General features: G+C 35.3%; 1 protein-coding gene across 1 annotated transcript in view; it reads left to right on the top strand.

Annotated features, from left to right (window-relative positions):
* Positions 1–9,119: 9,119 nt before the first annotated feature.
* Positions 9,120–16,649, top strand: part of LOC128998343 (uncharacterized) — a 28,279-nt gene continuing 20,749 nt past the window's right edge. Inside the window, exon 1 of the mRNA XM_054424447.1 lies at positions 9,120–9,276. Within this exon, the coding sequence (XP_054280422.1) occupies positions 9,205–9,276 (72 nt within the window). The 5' untranslated portion in view covers positions 9,120–9,204. The remainder of the gene's footprint in view (positions 9,277–16,649) is intronic.

The raw sequence follows: 16,649 nt of genomic DNA, 5'->3' as shown, positions 1-16,649 counted from the left end.
ATGTTATTTAAATAGATTTAATTTAAAATCAATTCAGGCAAATATTTACTGTGAAAATAAAGATAAAACTGGAAACTCAGGGAACATCAGCGGATTAATCTTAATCGTTGTTCAAAAAACAGGAGAAAGGAAATTAGAATCCAATACTTAAATTACGGCAATTACACAAATAACTTAATACTGAAGAAGATTTAACTGATTCTTTTGGAACCAGTCCAAATTTACCACAATTTTTCATTGTGAGTTTTCTGAATTTTGTTTTTGTCAAATTCGTTCAAACTTAGAAGTAAATTTAGCGATTTTTTAAAATTCGCTACTGACGGTTGTCGTTCTGATAAATAAATCTACATTGAACGTATATTGGAAACCGAGAAGTTATATTATCGTACTAATCACCAGAAAGGAATGCTGATGCTAAATATGCAAAAGGAAAGTTAGTGGCTTCACAACAACTGATAAAGAAAAGATTACAAAGCCTGTTCTGATGTATCGCTGACAGTTCAAGCCACTGTGTATTGTATTTGTCATACTATTTACTTTCTAACAGCCAAGTGTTTTATATAGTCTTTGGTTTAGGGTTCACAGAATGAAAAAATAATGCCTGTTAACATGTTAACCCCTCAAACTCTCTTGAAAAGTTTTGGGTATTTGTTCTTTGTAAAACATTTAAAAAATCATACATATTGTCTGAAATGCCTCAAAAGATTGTACAATTTGTCAGACCGTGAATATGAATTTTGTTTATAGTATTTTATTTGTTTTCCATTGTTGCACTGTTCCACGTTTCGTTGCGCCATTCTGGGCCATGCACGGTCTCATAAAAAATTTAATACAACCAAATAACATGGCAAATACCTTGACTAGTTGTTTATTAGCAGATTTTTACAACTAAGACATCGTCGGATTATCATAGAATTTTCTTTTTAAATACTTTCAATAGTGTATTTATTAGAATTACTAGTTTTAAAGATATTTAAGATAGAAGATTTTAATTGGCCACCATTTTGGATTTAGAAACATACACACACGCACATTTAGAAATCTGGTACTTCGTTCAAATGTTTGTACTATTTGTTTTGTCCTAATTTTGAAGTCAATCGCTTTAGGTGGTCAAAGATTATAGATGCTTTGGTAAGACTCACATATAGACGGACAATAACCAGTCATTTTAGACCCATGTTTGATATGTTTTTTTTTTTATTGTTTTGACCCAAAGAACCATACACAAAATCTTTCTAGAGTAATTACCCTTTCTTAGGTTAATTTATTAGTAAGGTAATGGAAAATTATTTCCGGGACAATTAAATTGTGTTCACCACAAATTGTAACATGTCTCTACCGCGTAAGCCTATACATTTTTAAATCTTTGGTTCTATCAAAAAAAGAAAATACCAACGAAGTCAATAATTACCTGCCCATACAAAATATTCTCAACTATAATTCAAAATTCTATAACTATAATTCAAATCTTATAATTCAAATAAACGATATCAGAAAGCTGACACATTCTTTCTCCCATTAGCTTATCAACAATCCTTATCTATGATTTTATGAGGTAAATCTCAAAAGTTGCGATAACTGCATATCAGTAGTATTTACGGCAATGAAGATTATGCCATTTTGTTTAGAGTCAAAACGACTATAAACTACTGCATTTTAGTATAATCCTGTCAAGCCATTTTTAAAATCAGATTTTCTGTTATTTTATGGGAAGTTGCGGTAACTTTTGAACGTAATTTTGACAGCGATGGAGGTTAGGTAGGCCTATACAATCTATATATTTATTTACGTAAGGTGATTCTTTGCGTCAAGATTGTGGGCGACTGGGAAGAGGGCTCAAATGAAAGGTCTCTCTCTATCTCGTGACGGCGGGAAAAATAGTGAAATTCCCAAAATTTTTACACAAAATTAGATATAACAATTGACTACTGGATAACGTAAAATGTTTTCCATAAGAATAGCATTGGAAACCATACACAGCTGAATTTTTTTCTTTACTTCAAAACATGCGATCGCAGTACGCACATTCACGCAATGTATTACGATAATGTATTTGGATTACTCTTATTTGCCAGTCAACTTTGCTATGTATACTATAATAAAACCAGGGATAACGTAATGCACCAAGAAGTTTTATTTACTTCTATGTGTTATTTCTTATAATTTTATAAGATGAATATTTTACAGTTCAAGAGTTGTTTAAGTAAATTTGCTAAGCAATATACTGATGGTAGATTCATGGATCAAATAAAATAAATAAGTAGCCTTTATTTATCAAGCGTTTCTCAGTACAACTGTTTTTCAGAACAAATTTCGTCAATAATAATAACTAATCAAACAAACAAACAAATAGAATAATAACAAAACAGAAACAAGACAATATAAACAACAATAATTTACCATCAGCGTACAATTATTTTATCTTGATTCTAAAGAATGACAAGGCATATTTTTTAAGTCTAGAGGGGAGATCGTTGTACAGCTTTAGGCAGAAGTACGAGAAGCTTCTCCTTCCAAACTCTAGCCTTGCTCTTGGAAAGTGAAGCTGGAGAACTCCATGGCGGGTACTGAGCTGAGAGACCTCCTCCCGGAAAGAGAGCCTCTCAAGAAGGTACTGTGGCTCCTGTAGGACAAGAGCCTTGTGCACCATTCAGCGCGTCATGATTCTGCAAACAGTGTCTACTGTTGTCACCCCAGCTACAGCTCTGAATGGAGAGATATGTTCAAATTTGGAGGCAAAATAAGCGAATAGCAGAATTTTGCAGTTTCTGCATGCGGGTCATGTCTTCTCCAGAGATGCTGTTTCCATAAGCAGGGAGACAATATGTAAACACTGGCAGGGCTAGAGACTGCATGAGGTGCAGATTCGAAAATATTTGTGTGTAATTTTAATAAAAAGGATTTTCAACCTAGTTAATGTAGCTTATTAGTGAATTTCCGCAAAGAAAGGTTATCGCCAAGTGGCTTAGCCTCCAGGTTGCAAAATTTTGTGACAAAACAAATTCAAATTTCTTCCACCGCAAATATAGGTGCTCGATCTGTTTGGCAACTAAATATAAAACCAGTATTTTAGTGGCTCTTTCACATGTGCATAATTATAATAACATTTTTGTCTTGAACAAACTTTTATTTTATTCCAAAACCTTCTTTACCTTCTGAATATTCCTCGTATTTAACTCACGTGGCTTGGTAGAAACTTAAAATAATAAAAAGAAACTTAAAATTAAACTTAAAAATGTTTAAATTTTAAGTTGCACAACACTTTTCTTAACACCAACATTAATTCAAAAGCCTTCAGTTTGGACGACACTGCTTTGTACACATAAGTGTATTGAAGAGATCTAAGGGACTTGAAGGAGCAGTAGAAAGCCATAAAATATATTTTAACCATTATTTTAGTGCTATAAATTCGTTCTCATGATACATACGTGAATATTAGGCTATTATAACAAGGGCCGGTTATAAAGCAACCTCCGGTAAGTAAAAAAATTATAAATAAAAATAACATATTGCATGCACACATTTCAAAGCTATATCTTCTTTTATTTTTAAACATGTCGTGATATGCCTAATCAGGTATTAGTTAAAAAACCTCCATATCTATTTTAAATGATCATTTTCAGAAGGACTGGTGTTAATCTATTTCTGAAAGACTGGTTTGTTTTATTTAAATTTATACTCATATATGAAATGTGCTGTAAATGAAATGTAAATAAAGTTGACTTTGTTGTTTTGCTTTGAGAAGAACGTAAGCTCATTTTATTATATTGAGTAAATCCTAGTTTTGTCATTGGATTTTATTACTTACATCGTCCGTAAAATTACCAGAGGGTAAATATACATTGACGATGACAATCATAATCACCATTCACAATAGGCACTTGTCGTATATTTTAAAAGTAAAAAAACTTCATAAAAATCTTCCACCTTTGCCTTGAAGTAGTCTTTGGCCGCATACTTCAGTTGACTTACACGGTAGATATCCGTTTTGGGACTTCTCCTTCAGTTCACAAATGCAACCAGATTGACCGACAAGTGGCATTTAAATAGAGTGCCCTAGAGACAAGGGTTTTGCGACCTTGCTATTCCCTGCTTATCTCTTGAAATGTTCACTAATCGCATTCATTTCCATTTAACCATTTTCCAAACAATGTTGCAAATTATTTAGTAAATAACCTTTTGCTACAGTTACCTAACAATGTACATGTTCTCTCACTGATTTGAGAAAGCAAAGAGGCCAATTCACTCATCAGTGAGAAAATTTTAACATTGTCTCACTCTAATTACTTTGTCTCACTCCAGATTTGCAACGTGAAGGCAAGAAATAGTGAGAACGTAACATGCAGACAAGGTCGTGTGCGCGCAAAATACGTTGGCAGCACTGGCTGTACATCAGCAATTGCTCACTTTGCTCACTAGTTGCACAAATAACTATTTCCTACAACTGCATGGAAATTATAACATTGCCACAGCGGTAACCAGTACGCAGAATAACCTATTGTCGCTCTAGAGCAAATCAAATAGTTAACAAAGCAAATAATGTATCCCAAAATAGCAAACATAACGTAAATTACATTTCATATACATCTAGAAAGATAATCTCTGTGTTATTATAAGCTGATTATGGTGGTAGGAAAATCTTGTGTGTATTTTGAGCACAAACAGTATTGCCGCTCGAGAACTGTAGATGGCCGAACGAAGCTTGAGCTTTGTATAAATAGCTACAAAATCCAGCTATTTCTCGGTAGTTTCTTTAACGAAGAAGTTGTTTTTTACGCTCAAGAAATTTCGTAAAATCCAAAACATGCCAAATTCTTTACAAATCCAAACAAGAGTTTAGAGTGTTTAATGATTTTTTTAAACTGTGGGTTGGGTTTAACTTATTTTCCTGTTTTCAGAATTGTCAATAAATTTCTAAACATATATTCTCAGATTTATTTGAAACTACTGTGTATTATTGCTGAAGTATATTATAAATTGTAACGTTCTGTTGTGCGAATCTTCCTCAACGTATTCTGTAAGAGTTTGAGTTAAGTAACGCAGCGCAAACTACAAAGCTTACTCAAAACCAACTCATCAAGCTGTGCCATTGCTGAGTGAAGTGCCAACTACACTACTCACAACCATTAGTCAATGAAACGTTCCAGCAAAACGTTCCCAAACAATATAAAACACTGAAATATATTTCTATAGATCAAAATATCCACACGAACATGTTATGTACCACAAACAAAACTGGATTTCTTCCTCACCTAGAATTAAAAAAATATATCCCCGCCCCATTTACCTGCAGACTAAACGAATTTCCTTTATCTGATTGGAATTTCATTGGAGATTTTTTCTAAAATATAAGAATAATTTTCCATTTAAAAGAACGTACTGTATTAGGGTTGACGAATTTTAATGGGAAGGAAACCGTTTGCAATGATTGATTTATTATGACACGAACTTGCGAAGTTTAATCAAAATATATTCATAACGCATTCTCCATTAGAATAGCAGCAATTTTGAATGTAATATTTTTTTAATTTTCTTTATAACCATACAAACGCTTCAATATAAGTACTAAATTAACTTGTTGCTCTACGAAATTATAAAAAATTGCAAAATTGTATATGTTTAGTACAAAAGAAGGAAAACCACATTTTTACACCATCCTAATCCCATTGTCCGATCATGCTCGTTCGCGATCTCGTGAAAGTTTGTTCAGCCCTAAACATTCATGGCAAATTTAATCAAATTGGACCACAATCATTCAACAAATCCTGTTCATGAACACACACACAATCTAAATTATTTCAATGGTTACACACGTATGTAAAAGCACGTATTTTAACATTTTATTGAATATAAGATTCTTTTTACATGGTTGGACGATGTTATCCACTTATTTTTTCTGTCAAAACTTCACGCCAAAACTGTTAAAATTCCAAGAGTTTACCCAGAGGATTCAGTAAACTCATTTAGTCAATCGTTAGTCGGTGACGAAAGCACGAGGAAAGTTTAAGGTGGGACAGACATGTCTCTCATCTTGATCAGTCTACTCTCTACTCTCTAAATCTTCTCTAAGTGAGCTCTTTTCTCGTATTCCCATCAATTATATGAATGGTTTTTATAAATGATTACAATTTAATTCAAATAAAGAATTTGGATGTGTAACTTGGTTGCACCGTTTTGTCAAGTCGATGTTACATGACGACGTTTCGGAGACATTTCAGTATCCATCCTTAGGGCATCGTTCACGCATACGCCCCTTTCACACTATCCGATTTAACTCGTCCGATTGTTAATCGAACGGGCAGATGTTCGTGGGGTTGTTGCACTCGGGAAGGGTTTCCAGACGACTAACAATCGGGTAGTGTGAAAGGGGTCATTTGGTCACATGGTAAACACGATTTTTACTCGTCCGGGAGTTGGACACCTGCAGTGACACCATCCGGGTGCTAACCGAGTAAAAATTGGACATGATTGGTAATCACGTAATGTGAAATGGGCCTTAAAAATGGTCGACTACAAATCAGATTTTTAATCGTACGAGCAAAATCGGATAATGTGAAAGGAGCTGTAAAGCAGGAAACCCACTAGTCCGATGCTCTCCGATCCGACCAGTTCCGATTCCGACACCTTCCGACGACATTTCTCTCTGGGGCATTGTTGTCGGACGTCGGATCCGATCGTTCTCCACTCTGCGTGCATCAGGCCTAGATTAGTCACTGTCTAGCTTCGTGTGTAACATGAGTGTAGACGAACCTTTGATTTAAGCAGTTTGGGAGTATCATTTTCTTTACACAGTAGGTTATAAAATCAGCCTGGACAGATTCTGATGCTTTCAAAGATGCAAGTTCTATGGATTCGAGTGGTGATTAGTTCTTAAATTGTGGACCAACTATATAGAAAAAGAATATGCGAATAAAGTGCCATCGGATGGACAAATAACGACCTCTTTTATTACTCCAGCAGCCAAAATTTACAAAAAAAAAACAAAAAAAAAAACTGAAACATCTGATTTCTCGTCGGTTACTGACAGAGCCCTTCGAAACAATGGCTTAATGCCTTAAAAAGTGCGGAAGGCATTGGGCACGGTCGAAGACTAGTCGGATCGGATCGGATCGAAAAGCGTCGGACTAGTGGGTTTACTGCTTAAAATGAGTAGGGAATAGTAATTATGTGCGAGAACCAATAAGAGTCACTTTGGGCCTTCGTGATTAAATAGTAAGTCAATTGATGTCCAAATCTCAAGCTCAACAACTGGAGGTGAAGGCGAAAAATGAGCAAGGTCAAAAAGATACCCTTTTCCCGTGTAATAAACTGTATTTTCGTCATACTGAACCGTTCAGCTTAATAATCCGAAAAACGTAGATTTCTTGTATTTTTACCTTGATAAATTAGCTCCTAAAATGGTTTTCTTATCTTTTCGATTGTTATAAGATTCGATTGTATATATTGTTATTCATCGTTGCGAAAGGATTCAACACTCTTGATGTCCGATATAATGCATTCTGTAATATCGGCAAAGTAATGTTTATTCATTATTATATAGCCTATCAATTGATACAACGAACGAACAAATCACACAATTATAAACACAAAAGACGCTACAAAACCGCATATATTAATAACTTTGGTGAAGAAGGGGACTTCATTCATAGAAGCTAAGGACAATATACATCAAATAATAGAAACCATTTTGAATAGCTTAACATACCAAATAATCTGATAACGGAGAAACTCCTAAAATCCTTAAAATTTTAAACCCTCATTTTATTCTTAGAAGTAAACTGTTGTAGTTTGCTCGTTTACATATTATATAATGTTCAAATATGACAAACTTATTTATTTTATACTGAGCTATCAACGTTTCACTAAAACCATGTTTAATCTATGCTAAAACACACTTTATAACTTTCCCTATAGCAGCAGCAATCCTAAGTAGGTACTCACTAAACCTAATGTTATTTTAATATGGAATAAATCTGACATTTTAAGGATATATTTTAGTGGAAATCCAACCAGGAATCGAAAATTCGCTTATTCTGCAGGTTTGCTGCAACAGGTGTATTTAAAATGTTTCAGAGCTCCGATAGAATAATAAAAAACCCACTCAATAAGACCGAAAGTATTCAAATTTTGCAAAATGAATATTTTCTGAGCTATTAAAACTCTGCATCGGGGTTATGGGTTAAACGAATCGAAGCTATGGGACCCCACATAACTGACGAAGCTCACGTCAATATAATCTCTAACTGTACCGGCACGGGTGTAGGTTTGCTGATGCGGGCACAGTACGACGTTCAGGAAGTGAGTAGGCGTGCGTGGCATAGTCAAAGGTGACACACAGCGCAACTGGAACTTTAGCACCTTATATGCCCAAGCCAGTGATCCGCTGGAAGAGAGTGGTAAACATAGTTGTTCTCAGGTAACAAAGTGTTTTCGTCAATATAATCGATATCGGTTAACTAGCTGGTTAGCTATAGTTAAGGTACCAGCCAACCAGCCTACCAATCAAAAGTCAGTTGGTTAGATTCTGTAATGTAATACAATGAACTGATTAATCGATTGTGACATCCTTCAAACCTAACACGACTTAAAAAAAATCAAAACTAGCTGCAGTACAATAATCGACAATATTGGATCGCGCAGGAACAGGCAGAGGGTAGTTTAAACCAACCATTCAACGTAATCAGGATGCTAAAATATAAAATAAATTAAAAAATAACCTATAGAATTAACCCTACTGCCCACACAGCACAAAACCCAAGGGTATATACCTAAGGATAAACTTGACAGAATATTGGTATGGTATATACCAGTGATATCCCTATTGGGTGTTATACTGGAACTTGTATGGGATATTACAAGTCCTGTTATACTAGAAATATCTTATGCTCATTGGGTACCCAGAATGAATGGGTCCAGCACATCTAACCAACCATGTCCATGTGCGTTACCATTGATCTACCAGAGTATCGAGTATCAAGCATGCGTGGTTTGGGAGTCTGCGCGTTGGCAGTGAACGTAACAACGCAAGTAACCGATGAGGCAACACGGTGGTGGGAGTGGAGATGGAGGGAGCGGTGCCAGCGGTGGCGGTGGCGGTAAACAGTACAGGTGTTGTGTTAGGTGTGTTCACATCGCAAGACCCGGTTATGGAGCCCTTGAGGGACTCCAGTAGTGAGTGTGACACATAGCGACTGATGACATGACATGGCACTCCTGCAAGACTGCTTCTTCTGCAGCCTCTCCGTGGCCGCCTCGGTGATCGGAGTGTACACCTTGGTAAGTGATAAGAGATAAGTGATAAGCCTGGGGCAGGGACACGCTGCTTGGACTCTGCCCCTGACAGCGCTAGACTTTCCAAAGTATTTGTTAAGCTTTCAATGTAGTATCTTACTTTTTAGTGAAGTCTTTGACACAATCCTAAGATTGGGGGTTTGTCAGGGTTGACTCCTGGCTTCTCGAACTGTGTAGGATTTGACTAGTGGGTTTACTATTTAATTCTGTGTAGCCTAGTTCCAACAACGAGATATTGTTTCAGTTTATGGATAAATGCATTAATATTTGAAGAATATAAATACAACGAAAGCCATTTAAATATAGATTTAATCGAAGAATCCAAAATATCTTCTGAACTGTATTGTAATGTGAGATTACCCGGTTTTAATAGCTTTTATCCGTAATTTACGTGTCCGTAATCTTTTGTGTTGTGTTAATTTATCTACGAAATCTCACAACGGTTACATGATTTAGAAAATAATATGAATAATAGCCTAATACAATTCTTGATGTAAATGAATAAGGACAGAGTGTTTTTCTCCCCCCCCCCCAACCCAAACCCAAATGACAAAATGTCTCATTCATTGGACAAATTTAACGACAAAACAAGCTCACATTTTGGTAACATTGTATTTCTTTACTTCTCTGCCGATCAGCTGATATGCATTGTTGCATTTGTCTATGAGTTTTAGCGTTCCTGTGAATTTAATGTGAATAAGTCTCAACCAACGATGTAAAGAACTACTCAACCATCGATGTATATAGTCTCCCAACTTGGCATTTTCGCAAGCTCTATTTAATCTCACAAAAAAACACGTCGAGTCTTATTTACAAGAAATTATCAACAGCACCAAACCTCGTGGATGACTATGCAACAATGCAGATCAGCTGATCAGCAATGACGTAAAATAAACAAGGATGCGATTGTATGAGGTGGTTTTGTTCTTAAAACGTGTCCAACGACAGCTGTAATTATTTGGGTCGCGTTAAAAACACCCTGTATAGTATATATATATCATAGAATGTATATGACTAGATACAAGGAAGGAACATTTACTTTAAGAGTGGAAGTATTGACTATAATATGAAAATATCGTACCCCATTGTTTTCAGTGTAGCTGACGACTCCCTCTTGGACGGATAAGTCATATTTGTATTGTGCCTCCTGGTACTACAGTTGTACCGAAATGTGTCTTGGTGAATAAATCCCCCGTTATACGAGGGTAACAGCCTATATTAGTATGTTTTCTGTGGTAGAAGGCACAAAGTCTTGTCCAATCCAGAGTTTGTTTGATTCCTAGATATCCACACTCGACACGTCTGATGGTGCTTAAGATCGTTGTATTCACAGAAGGTTTGATAATAAAATATAAACATATCGTTAAGACTGTTTACTTCTACTAATGTTGGTAGTTTGTAAGATATTTAGAGAATGTTATGTTTGTCGTCTGAGTCTGAGGTACCTTTGGAAAACCTGGCAAGAAATATCTTACCACGATGTAGATTTCCACCTTGTGAGTTTTGTCCTGAAGGAACTCGAGATTTGTTTACATTCGTGTATCTTGTTGATAAAACTTGTTTGTGTAACTGTCTACTCTTTGTTAGCTAAGTCTCATTCATCGGTGATAACAATGAACTCTTACTTCACAGTGATCTTTTGGTCTATCGATAGCGCGGGATTTATATCCTCGAAACTCGTCATAAGTCTTAAGTCATTTATTTAGCCAAATTAACCAAATACAATCAGCGTTAGCCATGTCAAAATAAACTAAAATACAAAACTTGTTATATAGTACATTTTTAAACTATTTACAAGCAGTTATGACTACCAGCCAAAAAATCCCGGACGCTGTAGTAAACCCCATTCAAGAGCAGTCTCTTATAAACTGCTCTTTTGAAAGTCTGCTGATCCTGCTCGGTCTTCAACCCCAGAGGAAGGCTATTGTACAGCTTTGTAGCGTTGTAGGCTTACTGAAAATGATGTTGGAAGAATGAAGTGGAGTGTTTGGGGATGGGAATGTTGTTAGTGTTTGGAAGAGAACACTGGTGACAAGAAGAAATAAAATGTACAAAGAAGTAAATGTTTGAATTTTATACTGCCTAAAGATTTCCCTGCAAGATTGTTTTTTTTTTCTGATGGAGAAGATTACTCTTAGAGCCTTCTTTTGGAGACGAAACATTAGCAGAGTCCTTTGGTTTTCACTTCCCCAGTCAGATAACGCATATGATAGATATGGAAATACTATGCCATAGTACGCTGACAGAAGTACCTCAATACCAGCCTTTTGTTTACCAGTCCCTTTATGAAAAGTAATACGATAAGTTGTTACCTGAAGTACACAAAAAACGAATTGTCACTCATCCCTGTAGTTGTTATAAAAAACGTCTAACATACAAATATGTAAATGTGCTTTTCCTTTATGACAGCCCAAATAATTAGTATCGTTTTATGTAAATGTTTCAAATAAAGCTGAAATGGTTTACTCTAGAATAAAAAGGGTATATCAACCTTATTAGTCAAATTTTGTTAATCATCTCACAATGTTTTCAGCTACAAGCTTCAATGTTAGGATGTGTTGCTGCAATGTTAACACCGTCATAAGGGGGCCTAAGACTAACATATATTGTTAACTCCCCCTTTCTTCAAAGATTGTACCTTTATTGTTCTACTAATTAAACTAAAGTTAGTTTTACAGTTAATGCCCTAGCTAACTTCAATCATTGGAGCACCAACCCACATCGAGACTGTAGCATGTCAAGACCTGTTTGTTATCCCCCATAACAAACCCTCTATGAGTCTATGAAATACTTTGCTACTGCTAAGTTATGATTGGTTTTTAACGTAGACAAAAATTCCCTGACATAATCCTGTCCCCAGTAGGATTTTTTTTCTATGGCTAAAATAAAGAGGAGCCTGGGGGCAGAGCCCTCACCGAGCCAAAGGCGAGTATCCGTATGCGTTTCACCACCCATTTTCATCCAGTTAAATGTGCTAAATTATAACTGTAAATATTCTGAAATCAATTAATGTAGATTCACCACCATACAACATGTATTTTTTGTCAGACATTGTAAGCTACACTACGGATTTTAAATTAATTCTCAGATTTAGGATGACAGTAAACCGGTGGGACTGGTTAATCAGTATCCAATAATTTACATATTTTGTAAATGCATTTACCATCGTTTAGAGACAACAGTAAGTATAGTAGGGCGAGTAGTTTCAGAATTCCATCCGCATAATTATACCAATAATATCATACCATAAGACGATAGTAGGTATTTTGAATTTTTACATCCATACATTTAGCAAAGAATTAGACATTTGATACAAATTAGCTATTGCAAATATAATAAACGTGTAATGAAGAATATCATTCTAGGTTTCGTTTACTGTCAGCATGTGGGCTTTATTGAAATTAATGAGTAATTATTTGGCCTTTTGTCAGATTTGATGAAAGAAATCTCATCAGGTACAACAAAGGCATTTATTATTCATGCAGTAAATGCTTATTTTAAGGTCAATAACCTCTCGATTTTCAACTACAATCAATTTTACCAATATTTCACACACACACAATGTATCATTGATAAAACGGTTGCTCTATAGTTATTTGTGCAACTAGTGAGCAAAGTGAGCAATTGACTCACTCGAGAGAAATCCTTACTCACGAGCCGTAGGCGAGTGAGGAATGGTTTCTCGAGTGAGGCAATTGTACTTTGCACTCGAGTTGCACATTATATTTTTCCTACAGTTACCATAAAACAAATAAATTGATGAAGAAACGTAACATATTTTTACACAGAAGTGACTTTAAATATAAAATTTAATGTGAAGTGACAAATACAACAGTACAACAGCTGACCAGCTGATTTACAGCCAGTGCTGCCAACGTATTTCGCGCGCATACAACCTTGTCTGCACGTTACGCGCTCACTATTTCGTGCGTTCACGCTGCAAATCTGGAGTGAGACAAAGTAATTAGAGTGAGACAATGTTAACATTGTCTCACTGATGAGCGAATTGGCCACTTTGCTTTCTCAAATCAGTGAGAGAACATGTACATTGTTAGGTAACTGTAGGAAAAACATATTTTCCATATTTTACTACCTAGGAGTGTTGTGCGTGTATTTTGAAACGACCATTCAAAAACTTGAAAAAAATCAAAAGATTAAAAAATTAAATATCGAGAAGCAAAATCGGGCAGTGTTTAGACTCTCCAGTTCTTCTAATGAACAAATAAATTAACCATCCCTCTTCTTTTTTTGGAGGGGAGCAGAACACTTACTAATTATATTGTATAATCAGCGATGAAATAAACCCGACCTTATCTGTAAACACAAGTAAAACGTTCACTACTACTATTGAATGATTCCCATCAATTCTCCTCTTTTATGTTGTCTTGTGATCACTTCTTTACTATTACGGTACTCTTTCGTTTTGTTAAAAGGGTTGGTGATCTCTTTTAACCTTGAATTCGCCAGTCCCCATGGACCTTGAAGGCCTGTGTTAGGAATATAAGGAGCGCCATAGGGATAAGCAGGTAGGTCTACAGTAAAATAATGAAAATGTTCGTATTTTTAAATTGCAACACCGGGAACCCGACAACATTGTTGACTTGGTTTTATAATTCGTTTCGCTCCCTACTGCAATCGAAAATCGACCCACCAAATATTTTCACCCTTATATCTTTGAGATGCAAAATGTTTGCACCATTTTGTAATTTTATGAGATATTCTTCATGTACAATATATATATCTATCTAGTTGTACTTTTACAGACACATTTTAGGGCCCGATGGAAATCCTAACCTTAGAAACCTTTTCCGCCTGTCCTTCAGTTAACTAACACTATAAGTTGTAGGGGCCTTTTCCTTAATTCTCTACCATTGTATAAATTGTATGCAAAAATACCCATCCTAAGGTTTAGGTTATGAATCAGTTATAGCCTAACCAAACTCGACCTAATAACAGATTCCATGGGTTTTGTAGAAAATCATAAAATTGCACCAAGAATAAAAAAACATAATAGAAAAATTTTTAGAACATTTTTAGAACAAGCGTAAAAGTCTACTTAGATGCACATTGTGGGTAGACGTTTGCACGTTTAGACCTTGTGAGAAAGTGATTGTTGGACACAAGAATGGTCGCGTAGGAGTCAAGTCGGTTTAACCTTGTGGGTTATAATACTGTGTATCTCAGTTGTGGCAAACCCCTGCGCTCCTCCAGGAATTATCCTAGAGTTATTAGAATTTGTATTGTTTCTTCTTAGAATTTATATTTGTTTGGTTCTTATTGTTCTTAGAATCTCTATTATGTAATTTTCTGTGAGAAATACGGAGTCACACAGTTGACTAAGTGGTTTTATGATTTATAATTGGGCAAATATATAAGTTATTTGGTCTCGATTGTGGAACTTCCATTTAAAGGGTTCGTGGTGTTTCAACGTTTTATAACGAGTCGGTTTTTAAATAATCTCTATGAAAAGTTATTTTTATCCTCACCAGAAAACTTCGTGAAAATGTGGTATCCGGGTTAACATAAACATTAAACAAGTCTAATACTTTCTATAGTATTGTTAAGTATTTAGATGTTTGGTTTGTGAAAATAAATTAAATTAAGAGTTTATAAAACCGATAGTAAACACTTTTTGTAGTTTTAGGAGGATAACACAAACTGGCAGATACTTTATTTGCGGTAAAAATATGATTTACCTAACACCTCAAAACATACCTAATATTATAGTATTCCTTTAGATCGAAGAACCATGAACCATATAGTTTCTAAATCATCGGTAATTAGTAATGAAAATAACCCCGCCGCAGCAAACCTGCAGAAAAAAACAAACGTGAAACTTTCCCTTAATTATGAACATAGTTCCACCTCGACTAGCCAAATACTTTCAATCTAAACGTAAATAATTAACGCACTGCGTTTAATTAACTAATGTAGCCTTATAGAGCGGAAAGATGCAGTTAAGTCTTTCACTAACTTAACACGCCACACGCGCGGTAAACGGCGCTAATATGCTGCTGTATTCTTGCTCCACTTTCACTTTGGCATGTGAAATATCCGCTGGAAAATCATTTCACTTGCATCACCTGAGATTTCAAACTTCGGAGGTAAGTTTGGGATGAAGACCTTGTGAATTAGCAGGAGATTACTTGAGATTTGGTCTCCTGTAGCGTTTTCTGACTTTACACCACTATTACACAATTTGTGCTTTTATGGCAATGTTTTTAATCATACAGCTGTCCAACGGCAAGTTCCAAAAGTGCGACGCCGTAAAAATCAGATAATCAATTTCAGAAAATAATTTATATACGAATAAAATTGTGAACACTTTTGATATATCACCATTTTGTTTCTACAAATCTTGGCAAGATAAAATTGTCATTAAATACTTTAAAAACTGTTTAAATAAATTATGTAAGGATTCAAAACTTTCGTTTCATAAACAGCTAAGTAATATAAAATCAAACGTCTAACCCTAATTAGGGTCCAAGACATCTTCTATTACATTATCAGCTACACAAGTTGACGACCTGGTCTGTAGGATAGTAGGACCTCCTTCTCCGTTTTTTACATCGTTTTACACAATTTTTTATCTTCATTGTGGCAGAAAACAAATTATTACCAAAGCCTATTGCTAAATAAATAGAAAAATAACGCACGTAGATTCGGGTAGGTCAGCTGGTTCGTGGAAAGGCCATTCTTGTACGCATGCGATCACGATGTTTCGCCAGGGTTTCGTTCCTGTGACATTCAGCCTCAAGGCGATGTCGACATTTTGCCCAAAGTTCACTAGACCTGTGTCAATGAGTTATTTAATAAATGTCAGGTTTTCATGATTAAATCGCCTCGTTTGTAGAAGACGGCAGTTTGTTATGTGCACAATACCGAATCGGTGCAATGAGACAAAAACCATTTGGCTCTGTTATAATTTAAAATTGTTTGGTGATGAATTATTTGTAGAAAATCTTTACAGCACCGATCGGTTTAAAAGATGGTGGGTTGAAGAAGCTCACTCACAGTTTTCATTAAATGTATAAATGACGATTTGATGACAGTTTCAATCAAGGTTTGGAATGTTATAGCATTGGATTTAACTCTTACCTCCAATTCTTAACAAGTTTTTGTCTAATCAAAAACAAAATATGCTTGATGTTATCAAGCGACCAAATATCCCGATTTAAGTTACATAGAGCCTGAGTAAATATATTAACCGTAAGTAGTTTAATCTATTTTCGTTGCAAAGTGAAATCTCCAGACAAAAATACCATCATATTTTTCCTCTTAGAAATGGCAAGAAATAGAAAAAAACAATATCACAGTAGTCAACTACCATAAAACGGTAGATTAATATTATGTAGAAT

The sequence above is a fragment of the Macrosteles quadrilineatus genome, unplaced genomic scaffold (genome assembly GCF_028750875.1).
Source record: "Macrosteles quadrilineatus isolate MER2022 unplaced genomic scaffold, UCM_ALF_1.0 Scaffold_7__1_contigs__length_78375512, whole genome shotgun sequence".
In the NCBI taxonomy this organism is placed as follows: Eukaryota; Metazoa; Arthropoda; class Insecta; order Hemiptera; family Cicadellidae; genus Macrosteles; species Macrosteles quadrilineatus.
This window is presented reverse-complemented; position numbering and strand designations above follow the sequence as displayed.